This window comes from Monodon monoceros, unplaced genomic scaffold (genome assembly GCF_005190385.1).
Source record: "Monodon monoceros isolate NGI ecotype Baffin Bay Population unplaced genomic scaffold, NGI_Narwhal_1 Super_Scaffold_2, whole genome shotgun sequence".
NCBI classification, from domain to species: domain Eukaryota; kingdom Metazoa; phylum Chordata; class Mammalia; order Artiodactyla; family Monodontidae; genus Monodon; species Monodon monoceros.
In genome coordinates, this window is record NW_021703776.1 from 104,749,452 (window position 1) to 104,772,271 (window position 22,820).

The 22,820-nt window shown below is 44.3% G+C and overlaps 1 protein-coding gene across 3 annotated transcripts in view; it reads right to left on the reverse strand.

Moving 5' to 3' along the window:
- NCAPG2 (non-SMC condensin II complex subunit G2) overlaps window positions 1–22,820 on the reverse strand; it is a 61,697-nt gene that overhangs the window by 15,144 nt on the left and 23,733 nt on the right. For all 3 annotated transcript variants that reach the window (XM_029234267.1, XM_029234270.1, XM_029234268.1), the window contains 11 exons: window positions 21,678–21,857; window positions 20,451–20,603; window positions 16,118–16,340; window positions 15,841–15,944; window positions 11,841–12,014; window positions 9,869–9,939; window positions 8,751–8,904; window positions 8,477–8,650; window positions 7,661–7,777; window positions 7,435–7,575; window positions 1,818–1,917 (listed from right to left, as the gene is read on the reverse strand). In XM_029234267.1, coding sequence (XP_029090100.1) covers window positions 1,818–1,917; window positions 7,435–7,575; window positions 7,661–7,777; window positions 8,477–8,650; window positions 8,751–8,904; window positions 9,869–9,939; window positions 11,841–12,014; window positions 15,841–15,944; window positions 16,118–16,340; window positions 20,451–20,603; window positions 21,678–21,857 — 1,591 coding nt within the window. The remainder of the gene's footprint in view (window positions 1–1,817; window positions 1,918–7,434; window positions 7,576–7,660; window positions 7,778–8,476; window positions 8,651–8,750; window positions 8,905–9,868; window positions 9,940–11,840; window positions 12,015–15,840; window positions 15,945–16,117; window positions 16,341–20,450; window positions 20,604–21,677; window positions 21,858–22,820) is intronic.

The window sequence follows — 22,820 nt, forward strand, 5'->3', positions numbered from 1 at the left end:
TGGTGCTGTCACGCGGCACCGGCCCACAGTCCACCGCAGGCATCTTCTCTCACAAGCCCCGTCACTTCCAGTGCCTGATTTTGCAGAACACACAGTTTTTCAAAACACACATGTTGTGTTATAGCAGAAACACCTGCATTTTTGAACTGAGCTGTTTACATCTGGGTTATATGTGGGAACTCAGCTGTATTCAAGGACATCTCTTCCAGAATATGCATTTCAGCATGGAGAACGCCACGCTCAAATGTTAATAATATAAATGTGACTGAGTTTTAAGTTTAAATGTTCTATTAGGACTCTTTCAAGTAGAGCAAGTCCAGAGAACAGACTCTGGGCTTACCTAGCAAAACTGCAAAGTATAATCTCATTTGTAACAGGACTACAAAGAATGAGCACACAGTTGATTCTCTCCTGGGAAATCCCGATTGTTAGAATGTATAAATACAAAGATCATTGCTTGGTCGAAGGTAAGGTCAGTAGCTTACGGGCTACATTGGAGATCCAAAATTCTTATTAGCTCCTTGGAAAATTTTATAAATACTAAAAATAGATTTAATCCTTAGGGGAAAATAGTTCTTAAATGATAAAGTGAGTTTAACAATGCAAATCATCTTTAATGTTTCAATCATTAAGCTTAAGTTTAAAACACTGTTTTCACAATAGAAAGTGAGAGTTATAAAGACTTGAACAAAGGAAAAAGTTAGATTTTGAAACAAAAAACATTTGTTCTATTTAATATTTAGTCTTTGTGGATATTGTAACCAAATGATGTAAAATCTTGCTTGTATTACAGATTAAGGACACGCACACTCGAGACAGCAGAGCACAGTGACTGCCACCCCAGCTCCCGTGCAGGCCAAGTGCCAACCTCAGGGGCAGAACCATGAAAGAAAGAAGCTGTGGGGTTTGTGGCCAAGACTTCCCCGGGGTCTGCACAACGATACTCAAGACTACAGCAAAAGACCCCAGAGAGCTAACTGCAAACTTCATGTTGAATTTGGTAAATGATAATACTTTCAATCTCTGATAGCAAATATTTAGGCTTAAAGAAATTCAAATTATGCATTTCCAAGCTTCTAGGGATCTCAGGAAGAACCAACTGTAGCATCGGGGTGTTCTGTGCTGACTCGGCTGCCCCAGGGAGGTGGCGGGCAGGGGTCACAGCCCAGCGGTGCCCTTCTCAGCCAGCCCATGACCCGAGGCAGAGGAGGCATCCTGGATCCACCCACACTCCCCCCGCCACAATGAGACGGGGCTGCAAGGATCTGGCCCGGCCCCCCTGGATGCGATTCTCCAGATAATCCAAGTCCAGCCCACCTGGAAGGAGGCCAACTTCTCACTCGCTCACTGAACACATTTAACTTGTGTGGACGCCATGGTATGAGTTACCAGGGATCCTGTCCTTGGGGTGACAGCAACTTCCCAGTGGTCTCGGGGGGCGGTGGGGGGGGGGGACATTAAACAGCTCCTGACTTGCACGCAGACGATGACAAAGACACCAGACACCAGACAGGAGCAGCAGACAGGCTGGGGCCGTGCTGGTGACCACACGGCAAAGCAGCTGCAATCACGCAAACCACGGGAGGAGGAGCCCAAGACCTTGCCAGAGACTCCGCACCTGGTCACATCCGAGGCCAGAAACACCTCTGAACTTCCTGGCTGCCTCAGCCTGTTAATTCCTCTTTTGGTGTCAGCTAGTTTGTGCTACACATCTATCACTTAAAAACAAGAGTCCTGACCAGCGAAGTGAGGGAGGGAGAGAGGGGCTGGTTCTGACTGCTAGTTGCTCTAAGCTAGTCCTTTAATAAACGCAGTACCTGTTTGCATGATTCCCAGGCTCCGCTGTAAAAGCTGTGTCTGAAACATACAGTCACCAAGGCCGACCACAATGACATCCTTGCATACAGTCAGGTAAGTCTGTAAGAGAGGTAGACCTGATGATGTGATTTCCCATCAAAAGCCACAGAAGGGACAAGAGGGGACATCCAGCTGGTCAAGCTCCTAACATCTAAGGGTACCACTAGGGGTCTCATACAGCAGATGTCTACAAAGATGCTTAAAAAGGAATTTCCATAAAAATACATTAATTCTCATTTCTCTTTCCATAAGAAATCTAGAAACACATTTTATGTTATCCACAAACATTACTGAACACGTGTTATGTGCAATGTGTCAAATTACATTAAAATTATGCAGTTTATGCTTTGCAAAAAGATAAACTCTAAGACAGCCTCATCCACCAGAGGGCAGACAACAGAAGCAAGAAGAACTACAATCCTGCAGCCTGTGGAACAAAAGCCACATTCACAGAAAGAAAGACAAGTTGAAAAGGCAGAGGGCTATGTACCAGATGAAGGAACAAGATAAAAACCCAGAAAAATAACTAAATGAAGTGGAGATAAGCAACCTTCCAGAAGAAGAATTCAGAATAATGACAGTGAAGATGATCCAGGACCTCGGAAAAAGAATGGAGGCAAAGGTCGAGAAGATGCAAGAAATATTTAACAAAGATCTAGAAGAATAAAAGAACAAACAAACAGAGATGAACAACACAATAACTGAAATGAAAACTAAACTAGAAGGAATCAATAGCAGAATAACTGAGGCAGAAGAACGGATAAGTGACCTGCAAGACAGAATGGTGGGATTCACTGCTGTGGAACAGAATAAAGAAAAAAGAGTGAAAAGAAATGAAGACAGCCTAAGAGACCTCTGGGACAACATTAAACGCAACATTTGCATTATAGGGGTCCCAGAAGGAGAAAAGAGAGAGAAAGGACCTGAGAAAATATTTGAAGAGATTATAGTTGAAAACTTCCCTAACATGGGAAAGGAAATAGCCACCCAAGTCGAGGAAGCAGAGAGAGTCCCATGCAGGATAAACCCAAGGAGAAACACACTGAGACGTATAGTACTCAAATTAGCAAAAATCAAAGAAAACTTACTAAAAGCAGCAAGGGAAAAATGACAAATAACATACAAGGGAACTCCCATAAGATTAACAGCTGATTTCTCAGCAGAATCTCTACAAGACAGAAGGGAGTGGCATGATATACTTAAAGTGATGAAAGGGAAGAACCTACAACCAAGATTACTCTACCCAGCTAGGATTTCATTCAGATTCAATGGAGAAATCAAAAGCTTCACAGACAAGCAAAAACTAAGAGAATTCAGCACCACCAAACCAGCTCTACAACAAATGCTAAAGGAACTTCTCTAAGTGGGAAACACAAGAGAAGAAAAGGACCTACAAAAACAAACCCAAAACAATTAAGAAAATGGTCATAGGAACATACATATCGATAATTACCCTAAACGTGAATGGATTAAATGCTCCAACCAAAAGACACAGGCTTGCTGAATGGATACAAAAGCAAGACCCATATATATGCTGTCTACAAGAGACCCACCTCAGACCTAGGGACACATATACAGACTGAAAGTGAGGGGATGGAAAAAGATATTCCATGCAAATGGAAATCAAAAGAAAGCTGGAGTAGCTATGCTCATATCAGATAAAATAGACTTTAAAATAAAGAATGTTACAAGAGACAAGGAAGGACACTACATAATGATCAAGGGAACAATCCAAGAAGAAGATATAACAATTGTAAATATATATGCACCCAACATAAGAGCACCTCGATACATAAGGCAACTGCTAACAGCTATAAAAGAGGAAATCGACAGTAACACAATAATAGTGGGGGACTTTAACTCCTCACTTACACCAATGGACAGATCATCCAAAATGAAAATAAGGAAACACAAGCTTTAAATAACACAATAGACCAGATAGATGTAATTGATATTTATAAGACATTCCATCCAAAAACAGCAGATTACACTTTCTTCTCAAGTATGCACGGAACATTCTCCAGGATAGATCACATCTTGGGTCACAAATCAAGCCTCAGTAAATTTAAGAAAATTGGAATCTTACCAAGTATCTTTTCTGACCACAATGCTATGAGATTAGAAATCAATTACAGGGAAAAAAACGTAAAAAAACCCGACACATGGAGGCTAAACAATACGTTACTAAATAACCAAGAGATCACTGAAGAAATCAAAGAGGAAATCAAAAGATACCTAGAGACAAATGACAATGAAAACACGACGATCCAAAACCTATGGGATGCGGCAAAGGCAGTTCTAAGAGGGAAGTTTATAGCCATACAAGCCTACCTCAAGAAACAAGAAAAATCTCAAATAAACAATCTAACCTTACACCTAAAGGAACTAGAGAAAGAAGAACAAACAAAACCCAAAGTTAGCAGAAGGAAAGAAATCATAAAGATCAGGCCAGAAATAAATGAAACAGAAACAAAGAAAACAAAGCGAAGATCAGTAAAACTAAAACCTGGTTTTTGAGAAGATAAACAAAATTGATAAACCATTAGCCAGACTCATCAAGAAAAAGAGGGAGAGGACTCAAATCAATAAAATTAGAAATGAAAAAGGAGAAATTACAACAGACACCGCAGAAATACAAAGCATCCTAAGAGACTACTACAAGCAACTCTATGCCAATAAAATGGACAACCTAGAAGAAACAGACAAATTCTTAGAAAGGTATCACCTTCCAAGACTGAACCAGGAAGAAACAGAAAATATGAACAGACCAATCACAAGTAATGAAATGGAAGCTGTGATTAAAAATCTTCCAACAAACAAAAAGTCCTGGACCAGATAGCTTCACAGGTGAATTCTTTCAAACATTTAGAGAAGAGCTAACACCCATCCTTCTCAAACTCTTCCAAAAAAACTGCAGAGGAAGGAACACTCCCAAACTCATTCTATGAGGCCACCATCACCCTGACACCAAAACCAGACAAAGATACTACAAAAGAATAAAATTACAGACCAATATCACTGATGAATGTAGATGTAAAAATCCTCAACAAAATACTAGCAAAGAGAATCCAACAACACATTAAAAGGATCATACACCATGATCAAGTGGGATTCACCCCAGGGATGCAAGGATTCTACAATATACGCAAATCAATCAATGTGATACAGTATATTAACAAACTGAAGAATAAAAACCATATGATATCTCAATAAATACAGAAAAAGCTTCTGACAAAATTCAACACCCATTTATGATAAAAACTCTCCAGAAAGTGGGCATAGAGGGAACCTACCTCAACATAATAAAAGCCATATACAACAAACCCACAGCAAACATCATTCTCAATGGTGAAAAACTGAAAGCATTTCCTCTAAGATCAGGAACAAGACAAGGATGTCTACTCCCGCCACTATTATTCAACGTAGTTTTGGAAGTCCTAGCCACGGCAATCAGGGAAGAAAAAGAAATAAAAGGAATACAAATTGGAAAAGAAGAGGTAAAACTGTCACTATTTGCAGATGACATGATACCATACACAGAAAATCCTAAAGATGCTACCAGAAAACTACTAGACCTAATCAATGAATTTGGTAAATTTGCAGGATACAAAATGAATGCACAGAAATCTCTTGCATTCCTATACACTAATGATGAAAAATCTGAAGGAGAAATTAAGGAAACACTCCCATTTACCATTGCAAAAAAAGAATAAAATACCTAGGAATAAACCTATCGAGGGAGACAAAAGACCTATATGCAGAAAACTATAAGACACTGATGAGAGAAATTAAAGATGATACCAACAGATGGAGATATATACCATGTTCTTGGATTGGAAGAATCAATATTGTGAAAATGGCTATACTACCCAAAGCAATCTACAGATTCAATGCAATCCCTATCAAATTACCAATGGCATTTTTTACAGAACTAGAACAAAAAATCTTAAAATTTGTATGGAGACACAAAAGACCCCGAAGAGCCAAAGCAGTCTTGAGGGAAAAAAAAGGAGCTGGAGGAATCAGATTCCCTGACTTCAGACTGTACTACAAAGCTACAGTAATCAAGACAGTATGGTACTGGCACAAAAACAGAAACATAGATCAATGGAACAGGATAGAAAGCCCAGAGATAAACCCACGCATCCATGGTCAACTAATCTATGACAAAGGATGCAAAGGTATACAATGGAGAAAAGACAGTCTCTTCAATAAGTGGTGCTGGGAAAACTGGAGAGCTACATGTAAAAGAATGAAATTAGAACACTCCCTAACACCATACACAAAAATAAACTCAAAATGGATTCAAGACCTAAATATAAGATGGGGCACTATAAAACTCTTAGAGGAAAACATAGGAAGAACACTCTTTGACATTAATCACAGCAAGATCTTTTTTGACCCACCTCCTACAGTAATGGAAATAAAAACAAAAATAAACAAATGGGACCTAATGAAACTTAACAGCTTTTGCACAGCAAAGGAAACCATAAACAAGACGAAAAGACAACCCTCAGAATGGGAGAAAATATTTGCAAATGAATCGTCGGACAAAGGATTAATCTCCAAAATATAAAAACAGCTCATGCAGCGGAATATTAAAAAAACAAACAACCCAATCCAAAAATGGGCAGAAGACCCAAACAGACATTTCTCCAAAGAAGACATACAGATGGCCAAGAGGCACATGAAAAGCTGCTCAACATCACTAATTATTAGAGAAATGCAAATCAAAACTACAATGAGGTATCACCTCACACCAGTTAGAATGGGCATCATCAGAAAATCTACAAACAACAAATGCTGGAGAGGGTGTGGAGAAAAGGGAACCCTCCTGCACTGTTGGTGGGAATGTAAATTGATACAGCCGCTATGGAGAACAGTATGGAGGTTCCTTAAAAAAACTAAAAATAGAACTACCATATGACCCAGCAATCCCACTACTGGGCATATACCCAGAGAAAACCATAATTCAGAAAGACACATGCACCCCAATGTTCATTGCAGCACTATTTACAATAGCCAGGTCATGGAAGCAACCTAAATGCCCATCGACAGATGAATGGATAAAGAAGATGTGGTCCATATATACAATGGAATATTACTCAGCCATATAAAGGAATGAAATTGGGTCATTTGTAGAGATGTGGATGGATCTAGAGACTGTCATACAGAGCGAAGCAAGTCAGAAAAACAAATATCATATATTAACGCGTAAATGTGGAACCTAGAAAAATGGTACAGATGAACTGGTTTGCAGGGCAGAAATTGAGACACAGATGCAGAGAACAAACGTATATGGACACCAAGGGGGGAAAGCGGCGGGGTGGTGGTGGTGGGATGAATTGGGAGATTGGGATTGACATGTATACACTATGTGTATAAAATGGATGACTACTAAGAAATAAATAAATAAACATACAAAAAAAAAAAGATAAACTCTAGATATTCAGATGCCACTGTAAGTGTTTAAGAAGAGCAGCAGTACTGACTAAAGTTACAGCTTTAAATTAGAAAATAAAACCTGGAAGCACATCACAATTTGGAGACGGGTCTCTGTGTCTAAAGACTTCTAACCTGGATAATCTGTTGATAAACGACCCTGTGAAGCTTCAGATATTCTTCTTCTTGATCTTGGATAAAAGATAGAACTTTGCTTTCTAACCAAAACCCAGTGTCTTCCAAAGTGGACAGGTAAACTTTGCCTTCTGAGCAGGACTGTCCAACAACAACAGAAGACAGGTTAGTCACATAGCCGCTGGGCCAATTCGCCCCGTGTCCTGACCCAAGCTGGTGGACGCACCTCGTGCTGAAGATGGATACTCAACCGACAGTGGAGGCTGAAGGCTCGCAGGGCAGTGCCTTCACTCAGGTGGTGAGAGCTCCCACCTGGCGACTGCAAAATCGATTCCAGATCCACCTGTGAAACAGGACATCTGCAGGCTAGGTTCCGGCTCAGCAGGCAGCGCATGAAGTGAGGACATAGCTGCGCCAGGAGAGGGCTGCCAGAGCAGCAGGGCGAGTGTCCTCCCTCCTCCAAGCCTCCCGTAAAGGGACAAGAAGACACCTTTTCATAGGTGCTGCTCAAGGAGCCCTCAGGATCAAGCTCGTCCAGCCCTTGCCCCCTGCAGCCCCCGCTGCCCACCTCCAACCCGCCGACATCCGATGTCTGGTGCTGATAGGTGGGAGCCTCTGGCAGCAGTGTCAGTAACAGGCTGCTTCCGAGGGCTGGCCTGGAGGAGACGGCCGAAGAGCCAGGACGGGGAGAGAAGACTGGAAATTCACGGGACTCGCTCTCCAAAGGGCCCTAGAAAAGCCTGCCCAGGACTCAGGGGGCTGGAATTCCCTCGTCGATGAGCAGGGCCAGAGCAAGGGGACCTGGGGTGGCGGGCCGTCTTCCTGCTGTCGGGCCTGTTCCGACAGACCGGCTCACCCTCAGAGTTGGCCTCAACAGGACACTGGGCTCTGAACACGACTTGCTAGAAAGACCAGGGCCTGGAATTGTTCACCCAGTCCCATCCCGCCCCCAGGTGAAAATTTTACACTATAAACGTGGAAAACTTAGACCTTACCCTACCGCTCAACTTCCACGGCACCTGCAGCTGCTCTACAAAGTTACCTTGGATGTTTCAAGGGCTTTCAAAAGACGGTTCAGTTTCTTCTGGGGCGCGGAAAGCAGGCACTCGCGATTCTTCGGGTGGGTCAGCAAGTACTCAACGTAGACCAGCGCCAGCCCGGGTTTGACTGGGCACGGGTCCTGGACCCGCACCTTCCGCTTAGACGCAGAGTTACCCTGAAAGCCCACAGTGAGTGAGGCACATAGCAGGAAAGCACGTGAGTTCTAGCATACAGCTACCCTCCTTCAGCAAACTTTAAAAATGACACAAGTGTACCTTGCTCTGAGGCTGCTCTTCCGGCAGCGAGTCACAAACGAGCTCCAGGATGTGTCCCACTTGCCCCCAGGAGCAGAGACAGTCTAACAGAATACAGTAGCTCTTGTCGGCTGTTCCTTCCTCTTGGTTTCTTAGTGTGGAAATCACACCACAGCTGAAAATGCCACATATATAAAATCATATCTAATATCTCAATAGCAATTTCTCACTTTTCTAAAAGGCGGGGAAAATGAAGAAGCTAAAAACTGAGGGTACATAAGCCCTTCTTATCATGGGAACTCTCAGACGTTCTCCACCGCAGGAAAAATACACTGTTTTCCCACAATTACTACGCAGGACAAGGTCCAGTACAAAATGCTGACTCTGAAAGCAGCTTCAGGGGCCCCTAGATGTGAGGCACCGAGGACACACCAGGCACTTACAAACCCTGGCCTTTTGTTTCTGTGTTGCCTCTGTCAGACTCTAGAGTAAAGATCCGTAATCTGGGGACAATACTTTTTGTTTAGCATCAAAACTTTTTTTTTTATAAATATGAATAAAAATAAGTAATTTTTACTGAGTTAATAACCAACACCCTAGCGCAACGCTGCCCAATAAAGAACACAATGTGAGCCACAAAAGCAGGCCACGTGTGTCATTATAAAGGTCCTAGTAGCCACGTCTAAAAAGGCAAGATTAATTTCAATAATGTATCTTACTTAGCCCAGCCTACCCCCAACATCCTTTAAGACATGGCCACTGTAGAAAACTACTGATGAAACATGTTACATCCCTCTTTCATACCAGGTCCCCGAGTCTGCATCACACCAGGATGCACACACAGCTTGCCCCAACCCAGACTCCACATTCTAAGCACTCAGAGTCACGTGTGGCCAAGGCTCCGTGGTGGACGGCGGGATGGCTCAGGTCTCACCATCTGGCACTTGAACAACGCCAGACTCTCAGTTTCCCGTGGTGGCTTCCTGTGTCCCTCAGCAGTCCCGGAACCCTGGAAGCCACATCCCCTGCTCTCCCTGCCACAGGGGAGGAGGCCAGGGGCAGGGAGCACAGCACTGGGGGCTTGAAGGTCACGCAGGCGTCACCAAGTGAGACCAGGAGTGCACGGAGAGGGCGGGCACCTGAAGGTGGGCACAGCCGAGGCCGGCATCAGGGAGGCCAGCACAGACAGAGGGGTCTTGCAGCGATCATCCTGAAAGCATGAAAAGACACACAGCAACAGGGAATGTAAACAATGGGATCCTGAGGGCCCCATGACTCCCAGGAACCCATTTTCAAAGCTGCTTGGTAGGAATTAGAGTGATGCTCTCAACACACAACAGGAGGACTTAACCCCTTGGGAAGCATTAGGTTTGATAAGTCTTCTCAAACTTTTATAGGACACTTTACTACTTTCTGTGATGAATTATTTGAGCAAATATTTATTAAGCACCTACTGTGTACCAGGAGATCCTTGGAATACAGCAGTAACCAGAAGAGACAAAAGTCCTTGCTGTCAAGGCACTGACTGGTATTTGAAAAACAATACCGATGAAAGGAAAAAAAAACCCAACTCTATATACTCAGTGTGTCCTGAGTATAAAACTCAAGGGAATGAAACTAGTCAGAAAAGTTCCTAAGTAAAATAATCAGAACAGAACACCTTAGGAAGACAGTGCAGTGCAATGGAGCTACCTGGCCAAACCCAAGTCCCATGAGATGCCACACCCCAACCAGCTGGTACCACACACGGAGAAGGGCTGGTCTCTGAGGGCGGGGCTTTGGCAGGAACCAAGTGAGGATGCCCCGCTGCAGCTACATCACCACCACTAGTATTATCACAGTAACAGAGCAGACAGACCAGACTCCATCAAGATCACTTAATAAGAAACACCCTTGGTTGGATGAGAGGATGAAGGAAGATGGGCCCTAAAAGGAAAAGAAACAATTTTCCTGGACATATACATGAAACAGAAACAGGTGCAATGTCACCATCTGGCCTGTAATTAATCCGCATTCAGTCAGAGTGAACCCACCCTCACCCCCAACTCCCAATAAAGAAAATGTTTTCTTGATGTTACAACAGTCGGCTGGCAGCTACTCCTGATTCCACTCCATGTGTGGCTTACAGATGCCTTACCCACTTATGGGCCAACCACAAGGTTCTGGGAGGTACTGAGGGCAGAGAAGCTCTCTGGCCGGAATAATTCAGGATTAAAGACTTAATTCACCACCTCCCTTTTCCTGGACACACCCAGGCCACACTGTTCACCTGTCATCTCGTCTGGTATCCTATGGCCTCTATGTTTATCTTCTAATTCTCAACCCCATGTGATTATCTGAGCTTTTAAATGTCCTAGTGACTTGGGCAGCCTTGATTATTTACCTTCACAGACAGGTCACATTTGCATTTCAGAGGCAGGATGGAGCTCGGAGACATAACAGTCACAGAAATACGGCTCAGAAAAGCTAAGAAGTCCAAGGTCACATAAGCAGTTGTAGAAGAACCAAAAGTAAACTTTACCAAGATAAGGGTGATTCATAAGACCTATGACCTTTTTATATTTAAGCCACGCTTTCTTCACAACTAGGAATAAATTTACATTTCTACATAGCAGTTTTATTTCCATTGGTTTTGAAATATGGCCTTTACTCAGAAATAGAAAGTCAAGGAATGAGGAGGTTTCCTTCCTCCAAACAGAAGTTATGCACACAGTTCTGTCTGTCTCAATAACACAGACACAACTCAGATACTTCAGAAACATGTGCTTGCCGGATGCTGTCAAATGCCTAAAATTGCCCCCAAAACCAAGATGCTACTACATCTTGATGTTCACAAACTCCTCTTTCTCAATTCCCAGCAAATCAGACCAGATTCTAAAATAGTGTCAGGCCATTAGAGATAGAAAACCAGTGCTCCCCAGACAAGTCTCTGGGTGAAGGGATGGAGGCTGGAGGACACGTGGCCTCACCCCGTGAAGGGCGAGAGGCCGAGCGTCCTGCGGGGTGGGCGGTGGCTCAGTCCCCGCCTCTGCAGAGGAGGAGCAGGTCCAGAGGCTGGTCCTGCACAAACGTGACCTGGCGCGCCTGCCTTAGCAGGGTGGCCCGTCTTACCTTAAACGCTTTCATGTACTCTGGCAGCATAGAGGCGAACTTGCTAACGGTGTACACTCTGGCCTCTTTGTTATTCTCCATACTCCTGTGAATGCTTCTCCAAAGAATCACAACGATCTCTAACAAACCCGCCATGGACGCAGTATCACTTATTGACAGCGTTTGGTCCAGGGCCTAAGATACAAAAAATTGTACTGTGAAAGAATCAAATCATAATAACTCTCAAGAGAACAGCACTGTGTCTAAAAGCACATCTCAGAATTCCAGACCTAAGGCAGAGATGGAAGGAGAGGCAGATAGAACCCCTAAGACTGTGGTATGATGTCTGATGGGATCGACTCCCCCTCGACCGTGGGCTGCTCTGGTTTGTGGGCTGGCAGGGAGTGACAGCACCAGGTGTCTGCGTGTCTTCTAGCGAATCCTTCCTTGTCTGCGCAGAGGGATGGGGCCGTCTCCCCAGCACCACACGCTCACCTGCGCGTGCTCCACTTCAGATGCCAGCCCTGTCCGGTGACTGTGACAAACTGACAACTTACCACACAGGCCATTTCCTGGAAGGGACTACCTTGAGATGCAAAGCAGGATTCATTTCAGGTGTTGGTATTTTTGTGCTACTCAGATGTAACGGGAAAAGATACGGCGAACAAATTAACTTAATTAATGAGGGCACACAGAAAAAACAAAAGTAGTTGCTATATAAAGTTATATTTTTCAATAGGCACTAAATACCTGGAATGACTTATGGCTAAATTTAAAAAGCAATGAAACTACTAAAGGCTTAGATACTACTATGAGAATGATATAGATAACAAATTGACAAAACTTCAATCTGTATTTAATTTTACTTTTTACATTCTAGTGATTAGCATAGCACTCATTTGAGTCCCCTGAGAAAGCCACCACTTCTCCTTTACAAAAATATGCTAAGTTCCTAAGTAAGATTTCATTAAACAGAAAGCAGAGATTTTTAGTAGATAGCAATGTGAAAAGGTAAAAGAACCAATTCAAAAAATTATGCTTTAAGCCATTAAATATTCTTAGAATGACAAAATCCAGACGGCAAATTGTATTTTTTTTCTACTACCGGTTACAATAGAGCACCCTTGTGTTTTCTAACGGTACATAAACTGACCTAAAATGTGATAAAATGCAGCTTTCTCAATAATGTCTAGGTTCAATATGGGGGTGGAGGGTTCCTTCAGTATTTGAGAACTGTAACAGTTTTCACTTTTTGGCGAAACCACTTCCACCATCCATCAGCACAAGCGTGAAGGGGTGGCCCATAGGCGCAGGGCCCCGCGAGCCTGGAGCTGGCATCCCAGTGAGGGTTTCTAAAGTTACAGGATCACTTCCCTAAAAAATCCTGCCCACCCAACCCATACACTGAGGGGAAAACTCTGAAAAGGGGAACTCAAATCCCACCAAGAAAGCAGAACTGGCTCCAGACGCTCCCGGCTGAGGGCTTCCTGAGCCCAGGCTGAACAGGCCTGTGAACTGATGGATCTGCTAGGCAGATTCAGCCGTTAAGATGACATCAGGCTCTTCTCTCTCCTCCCCCTTCTGCCCCAGCGGACAGACAGGGCAGGGGATGCTGAAGCGGAGGGCAGGTGGGGTCCGGGGAGTGCTCCCCCCAGCCCCCGGGCAGGCCGACGGAGCCCCACACACAGCCCGCCGGCGCAGCCCCAGCCTCAGCGCGGGGCGGCCCTGTCGGCTCCTGGCTCTCAAGGGCCGAGGGCCTGCATCCAGGGCGGGGACATGGAGACAGGAACGGCTGGACAGCGCAGGAGCCTCACCCTGCAGCCAGCGTGAACCACGTTTCATCAAAAGGGCAAAACTATCTTCTGTGACTTCCTTTTTTTTTTGGTTTTAATTGAAGTATATTCAACATCTTGTGACTTTCTTTTAAAGGCCAGTACCCTAATCTACATAGCACCACAAAACTACCCAAAATTTTCACTTCAGAGGTACATACAAGCATGAGAGTTTGTTTATAAGCTTAAGATACTGCTTATAAGTAATAAGTTTCTAAGTCTTAAATGTTCCTTTTTTAATGATATAATTGGTCACTTTGGATTCTGAAGAAATACCAGCTATACAGCTTCCTTGATAAATTACTTTTTCAAAGACAATTCTAAATAAAGCTCATTCCCAAAAATTCAACCCCACGACGTTTATAGTAGAATCTTAGGGCAGTGGCGGTGAATAAATCCTTGAGAGCGCCACCACCCATCTAGTTGTAAAATACGGTAACGTCCAGACCCAATCTACGTGTGCCAACCCCAGGTCGAATTAAAATATACAGAAGCTTCAAAATGGAGTAAAGACCTAAATGTAAGGCCAGACACTATCAAACTCTTAGAGGAAAACGTAGGCAGACACTCTATGACATAAATCACAGCAAGATCCTTTCTGACCCACCTCCTAGAGAAATGGAAATAAAAACAAAAATAAACAAATGGGACCTGACGAAACTTAAAAGCTTTTGCACAGCAAAGGAAACCATAAACAAGATGAAAAGACAACCCTCAGAATGGGAGAAAATATTTGCAAATGAAGCAACTGACAAAGGATTAATCTCCAAAATTTATAAGCAGCTCATGCAGCTCAATAACAAAAAAACAAACAACCCAATCCAGAAATGGGCAGAAGACCTAAATAGACATTTCTCCAAAGAAGACATACAGATCGCCAACAAACACATGAAAGCAGGCTCAACATCACTAATCATTAGAGAAATGCAAATCAAAACTACAATGAGATATCATCTCACACCAGTCAGAATGGCCATCATCAAAAAATCTAGAAACAATAAATGCTGGAGAGGGTGTGGAGAAAAGGGAACACTTGCACTGCTGGTGGGAATGTGAATTGGTACAGCCACTCTGGAGAACAGTATGGAGGTTCCTTAAAAAACTACACATAGAACTACCATATGACCCAGCAATCCCACTACTGGGCATATACCCTGAGAAAACCATAATGCAAAAACAGTCATGTACCAAAATGTTCATTGCAGCTCTATTTACAATAGCCCGGAGATGGAAACAAACTAAGTGTCCATCATCGGATGAATGAATAAAGAAGATGTGGCACATATATACAATGGAATACTACTCAGCCATAAAAAGAAACGAAATTGAGCTATTTGTAATGAGGTGGATAGACCTAGAGTCTGTCATACAGAGTGAAGTAAGTCAGAAAGAGAAAGACAAACACCATATGCTAACACATATATATGGAATTTAAGAAAAAAAATGTCATGAAGAACCTAGGGGTAAGACAGGAATAAAGACACAGACCTACTAGAGAATGGACTTGAGGACACGGGGAGCGGGAAGGGTAAGCTGTCACAAAGCGAGAGAGAGGCATGGACATATATACACTACCAAACGTAAGGTAGATAGCTAGTGGGAAGCAGCCGCATAGCACAGGGAGATCAGCTTGGTGCTTTGTGACCGCCTGGAGGGGTGGGATAGGGAGGGTGGGAGGGAGGGAGATGCAAGAGGGAAGAGATATGGGAACATATGTATATGTATAACTGATTCACTTTGTTATAAAGCAGAAACTAACACACCATTGTAAAGCAATTAAAAAAAAAATATATATATATATATATATACACAGAAGCTTAAGGTGAAGAAAACTGGGAAAAGAGTGTCAGCAATAATAATTTTTCCTTTGTATTAAATCCTACTCAAACTCCACAGTGAACTACAAAGGATACACAGAAATTCTTTCTAGAAAATTCCTTATGATCCTCCAAAATAATTAGGTGAAGTATCAGCACTAAAGGAATAAGTAATTTTGTTGCTAAGGTAACGGCTTGTGGAAATAACACCTCTGCCTTGTTGCCCTGCCCTTCTCCCGCGGGAGAAGCACCCGTCCAGGTCCCCACCCCCGTGGCCCCGACCCCGTCCCCGTGGCCCTGTCCCCGTCCCCGTCGTCCAGGCCCCAGCCCCATGGCCCCAAGGTGGCGCCGGGCGGCGGCGGCTCGACTCACGCTCACGTTCTCTTTCCCCGGCTCCTCACTGCCCTCCCCGCATGCACTCAGAGCCCTCCGGATGCAGGCGTTCAAGCAGTGGCGAATCACATGAATCAGCTTTGCTAAAATGTGTGAGACAACCAATAATTAATTTACGTGCACCTTCAACAAAAGTTTCTAACACTGAAATTATAATCCCAAATAATTAAAGTGTTACTTTACGGGAACTCATTAAGAACCACACTGAGCACGAAGCAAACACGCCAGGCTCACAGCGCGGGGCGGGGCTGGGTACCTATGTTGGTACAGGCCGTGTGCTCGTGCGCGTGCTGGTAGAACCTCCGCGCAGCCGCATGGTTCATCTGCAGCAGCGTCACGCAGCGCTCGCACCACACCTCCTCGGGCTGGTTCACGGGCAGGAAGGAGTTGAAGATAAGGCCCACCAGGCGCCGAGTGACGGGCAGAGAGTCCGACTCCAGACGGACCAGAATGTGCTCCATGGGGCATATTTTCCAAAACTGTGGATAAAGCACATGTGCAGAAGGAGAGTATAATCAAAAAGGAACTAATTTCTACATTCAAGGAAATTCATCTCAAATGATTATAGCAGAATCTGTGACTCTTCTGTAGACAAATTAAAATAAACCCGTATTTTAAAAAGCACTGACACATAAGGCAGATAAGCACAAGGCTGCTGGGATTAATTATAATCCATCAGGACCATCAGTGGACCCTCAAATGACAGTTATGATTATAAGTCTAATAATTTTAAAATTTCCTAAAACACCACAACTTTGGGCCCATTAATATGAAAAGTGAATTTAAACATCTACAACAGGTTTGGCACAGAAAGCTAAAGTGAGTCTCCCGTTTCCCACCTCGGACACAGAGGCACCCCTCACGGTCACCCCTCCCGCCCTCTACTGGGTGCTGCCCGGGTGGTCACAGGCCTCCTCGAGCCGCCTCACAGCCACTGCCCACACCTGCACACGGCAGGACTGTCATGCTGCCCCTCAGCGTAAAAGCATCAAAGTCGTCCACTGCCCACAGAAAAGGGCCAAACTTCTCAGCAACAAATTCAAAACAAGGGGAAACACCACAGAATAATGGAAATAAAATAGACTCTGACGGTACAGTGTTCAAATCCTGTCTCTGTCACTTGTGCAAACACTTAACACTCATCTGCGTAAAGGGGACAGCACCACTGACACAGACTTTCCTCAAGGACCTGGTTCTCATGACCGTCCCCTCTCTCCAGGACTTCCAGTGGACCTTTCTCATCAGCACTTAAGTATGCTCCCCGGTCTCCCCCCCCCCCCACCCCCCACCCAGGGACCGGCTCCCGCCAGCTGCCCGCCCCCCGCCAGCTGCCCGCCTGGCCCTGCCCTCACTCCCACGATACCTCAGTCCACCCTCCAGGTCAGAAGGACCTTGCGCATTCAGACAAACATACTCCCCCTCTCCCGAGGAAATGTCTGAGCATCCGACACTACGACCGTTCCCCCACATGCTCCCGGAACACTTCCATGCGCACACTTGGTGTTTCTGAAATAGTCACTGTAGTAAAGGCAAGTGCCGCCCGACAGCCATGCCACCAGCTGAGTGTCAACCCCGGAGCGGCCGGCACAGTGACAGACAGATCCCAAGAGGGAAACCGAAGCACTCAGGAGACCAGGGGCTGCTCAAGCCTCAATACCTCGCAGAGTTCAGACCTGCTGAAACCAATATACCCAAGAAACACTGTAGGTCACAGCACTGAGACTGGATCGAGGGGCAGTGCCTAAAAGAGAGGGTTTTCACATTGGAAAGGTTGGCTCCTGAGCCCTCATGGAGACCAGACGACCTTGAACGGAAACTAGCGATCGGCACTTACACCAAATGCCAAGGTTCCACGGGTTTTTCTTGCAGTGAACATTCCCCGCAAGTCTGCCTTTCCAGAAACTCCCCATTTTAACCTATTTTTCTTTGATTCACTTTTTCTAAAATAAAATGAAGAACAATTCTGATTAGTTTAGGGTTCTTCAATTACCTGAGGTTTTATTTTATCTAAACATATTACCCACAGGTTGATATTAACATCAGACAAGACCATAAACAAAATTGCTAACTGGTGTTTCATTCCTAATGTTAAAAATAATTGCATAAGGGCTTCCCTGGTGGCGCAGCGGTTAAGAATCCACCTGCCAATGCAGGGGACACGGGTTCAGGCCCTGGTCCGGGAAGATCCCACATGCCGGGGAGCAACTAAGCCTGTGTGCCACAACTACTGAGCCTGCGCGCTTTAGAGCCCGTGAGCCGCAACTACTGAAGCCCGCGCGCCTAGAGCCCGTGATCCGCAACAAGAGAAGCCACAGCAATGAGAAGCCCGTGCACCGCAATGAAGAGTAGCCCCCGCTCGCCGCAACTAGAGAAAGCCGCGCGCAGCAACAGAGACCCAACGCAGCCAAAAATAAAATAAATAAAATTAATTAATTAAAAAATAATAACTGCATATTAAGAAAACCCCATTTTTTTTTAATAAAGACGTTTCAATATTAGTAACTGTTGATTTGGCCTAAATCTCAGGTACACAATACTAAAAATGTAGAATTTCGAAACCAACAGTAAACAACTTGAAACCCCTAGCACTGACAATGCAAATTATAAACAGAAGCCTAATTAACTAAGTTGGTAACTGCCCCTTGGCCACAGGACATAATTTTATCTAATCAGCTTTAATTCTCTACCATGTCATCGTGCCCAGGGCCTTCGCACATAAGATGTGTCTCCTAGATCCTGAGTGCAGCACTGCCAGCGTTCACCAAGGAAAGTAAGGAGGTATATATACCCCTCACTCCTTCAAAGCAATATGTAGGAGGCCAGGCTGCGCCAACGTGCACTAACAACGCAAGCACGGCCAGTGTCAGACACTGCAGTGGCACACTACCTGTCACGCCAACCTGCTGGATGATCGACCCCCCTTCCTGTTAGCTGCCTCTCCGCAGGCCTGTCAATCTCTGACCTTGATTTTCAAGAAGAATTAGCTGGTGCGCCCGTAACAAACCTTTCCAGAGAGCTCACAGCTAAATCACGCTCTGCCTTGCTTGTGCAAGCCAAGGACTGACATGAAAGAAGCACCTCATTAAAACATTACTCTTCCTTTTCTGCTCTTACTACTCCCCCAAACCCCAAACTCTCCAGTCAGACATTTTGTCCAGGTCTTCCCTGTTCTCCTGGGAAGACCCACAAACCTCAGAACACCTGCTCTGCCCACTGCCTCACCAGCCATCACCTCAGTGATCCTCTGCAAACAGATGCACACTTCAAACAAAACACTAAGCGGAAACTCCCATTTCAGATTCAGAACTACACTTTCAACAGGCTGTTATAACAAATCCAACCAAAATTGCAGCCAGCCTTTTTGTTCACAAAATTGACATGCCGATTCTAAACTTTATATGGAAATACAAGCGCCCCAAACCACCAAGAGCTCTGAAAGAAGAGCAGAGCGGGAGGACACACACTGCAAGACTTCCTGCCAAGCTGCAGTGAGCTCGAAAGTACGGCCCTGGCCTGAGGATGGACAGGCAGAGTCCAGAAACAGACCACACACAAGAAACTGATTTTCAACAAACGTACCAAGGCATTACAACTGGGCAGGACGTGGGGTATCTGTACCACATGGGTCACGTAAAATATTCTATTTTTCTCATGAAAAAAGTTCACAGTTCAAAATTTGAAAAGCATAAAATAATGCGTATCCTCTGCAGCGGTAAGGCCTCCCCAGCACCCTGTCTCTAGACATCCAGTCCCCTCCCTTCGCCTCAGAGACTGGTGCCGATTTCCTGTTTTCTGCCAGGGATGTGTGAGCCATAGCTGAGCAAATGCACACATATGTTCCCCGTCCTACGGAGCCGGCAGACCCTACAGCTCTTCTGCACTCGCTCCCACGCGCCTCGCTGAGTGGCCCTTCCTCCTAAGTGCGCTCCTCTCTGTGGCCACATGGAAGCATTTCCTGGCACGAGTGCACCCCAGGGCCATGCACTGACCCTACGCTGACCAACATGTCAGCTTGTTCCCAAATCCTGGGCCTCGACACAACAGCACTTTAAAGTAAATTTCAGAGAGCTACTGTGCAGAGAAGAAAATTCAGTGTTAGCAAATAATAATGCAGAACCTTATAACTAACATTTTTAGCCAAAAGCTGAACAGAACTAGAGTTAAGGGAAAACACTGTCCCCTCAGTAGTTTACACCAAAATGCACACAAACCAACAAATACCTCCTTGCTTCCTCCTGTAAATGTGGGGGGATGGGGGTCTCATACTCACCATTTTCTCAAGTAATATTTTAAGTGCTTACTGTGTGCCAAGCTTTTAAATATTTCAACAAAAACTTTCATGTATAGGATAAAAATATAATTTAAGGTGGGGGCTGCTTGCATTAATGTCTTTCAAAAAGAAAACATACATTGACAAAACAAATAAAATTTTATGACACAAACAACTAGTAGAATATACCAGACACCAACTGGTTTAAAATGCAGTCACTGAAACTCTTGGAATTAAAACTGCTTTGTCTTTTTGTTGTTGAAAATAAATGTACTTATTTATTTCGTGTCTTAAGTAAGAAAATCTCTGTTCACCTTACCTTAGCAGCCCTCACAGCCTTAACTTTCAGCAGCATATCAACAAAAGCCACTCTCACTTTCTCCGAATTGTCGTGGAGACAGTACTTTAACGTTGGCAGAAGTTGCTCTAATAATGGGTGGCTTAATTTATTATCCAAAATTATCGGCAGGCACTACAAGAAAGGAGAAAGATAAACAGTTCAAAATTAGAACATAAACCACGAAAAGTTCAGGTAAGAAAAATTCAGTTCCATCTTTACTAAAACTACTAGTGAAATACACATACCCACAGAAAATAACTCTTTTCTAACACCTCTTCATATAAAAAGCATATTTTAATGAATTAGTATGGCTTCAGTGCCTGATAATCAGCTCATCCCTTGCTTCATTCAAACAAGCCTGAAGTGGTTACAAAATAATTTTTCGGTGCTTTCTCTGAACTACACTTTAAAGGGTTTTATTACAGTTGAAAGAAACCAGAGGACCCTGGTGGAGAGGCCCCAAAGCTGGAGTCTAAGAGTCCTTTTAGGTTCTCTTAACATCCCACAGATTCCCTGTATTTCCTGACTCGATGCTGCATGAAAACGAGGGGCACAGGGCCCGCACGGCTGTGCCCACACCTCACACAGGCGTCCGAGAGACCGGCCCAAACTCAGACCAGACACTCACGTCTGAAGAGCTGACGCACTCCACCACCTTCTCTTTCCAGCTGTTAGGATATACATTTTTATGAGACTTTACATTTTAAAGATCACTGAAATGTTTACAGATGAGCTGATAAATGTCCTGGATTTGCTTCAAAGTAATGGTGTGTATGGGACGATGGATGCAGCTACAGTGAAACAAGAGCGGGTGCACCCTGAGAACTGCTGAAGCTGGGTGATGGACAAAGAATATTCTGTAGGCTCTTATTTAAAGTGCATAGAGTGACACACAGTACACACACAAAGCCCATTCTAATGTATAAAAACGTTAAACTATTTTAAATACATGCAGCTACTACTCTAAAACGCTATGCCCTCCCCCCAACACATACACTAAAAACTAGTATTATTTCAAGTAGACTATTTTTTTGGAAAACACCTTTCTTTTGTTTTTTTAAAAGGTTACTTTGGATATACAACGAAAATGTCAATAATGCTGTATTTATGGAGTAGGGCTATGGGTGATTTCTAAATTATTCTTTCTCTGTATTTGAGAACTATTCTACAATAAACAGGCATTGCTTATATAATTTAAAACCTTACCTTAAAGACAGAACAGCGCACATCAGCAGAGCTCGTGTCAAACGCCAGCTCCTCAGTTACTTTCTTGAGAAGGTCAATAAGAATGGTCGGAGGCAACATCTCCCAGTATTTGGAAGTTATTTTACAAACACCAAGGATCCCTGTGGAACGGACCATCGGATAAGGATCTTCTAAAAGGCTCTATAAGTACAAGAGGGAAAGAGCCTTAATTATCTTATATTAGTTCGTTTTTTATCAATATTGGCTTTACACACGGGCACAGTGGGCAGTCACAACCTAACAGACGTTTCAAGTCATAGAGTCACACACAGACTCGGGGATCTTCAGTTTCTTGTCGTTTCTGCAGCCGAGTGTTTAAGGACATCCAGACGCAGGTGGTGCCTTACTTGCCAACTCTGTCCGCAGGACTCTGCTGACAGCAGGGCCCCCGACACAGGCCCTGCCATGCAGAGGGACACTCAGGGACTTCGGTCAGTCCTGTGAGACACAACCTATTAAACCACTCTCATGAATTTCCAAAATGCTGTAATGCACTAAGCCCAGAATAAAGGGACCCTGCTTGTAAAGAACTGATCCAGGCAGCGGGAGTCCGGGGTTGCTAACAACATTAAGTGGCGACGACGTTATGCACCCCGATGGACGGACACAACAGCCGTGGTGCATCTAACACAACAAACGTGACCCCAGTCAACTCTCTGTTTAACCAACTTACAGGAAATACAAAGGGCAGAGGCACGTATCAGTGACAAGCAGGCTAGGTTCTGTGGGAAATGAGAATAGGGCTTCCTCAACAACAACAAAAGCAAGCAAAATAGAAAGAACAAAAGAGAGAGGGAGAGGGAGTGACTGCTAAGTGGGAACTGATCGTCCAAGAGATGAACACACACTGGCCGACCACAACACAGGTCTCATCCGGACACAGACTCAAACAAAACTGGAAAAAACATCACTGAAATGTCACTGAAAAACAATGACTGGATATTTGATGACATCAAAGAATCACGATTCATCTTACTTTAGTTGTGCCAGTGGTAGGATTATACTTTAAAAAAGGGTCCCTGGGGCTTCCCTGGTGGCGCAGTGGTTGAGAGTCCGCCTGTCGATGCAGGGGACACAGGTTCGTGCCCCGGTCCGGGAAGATCC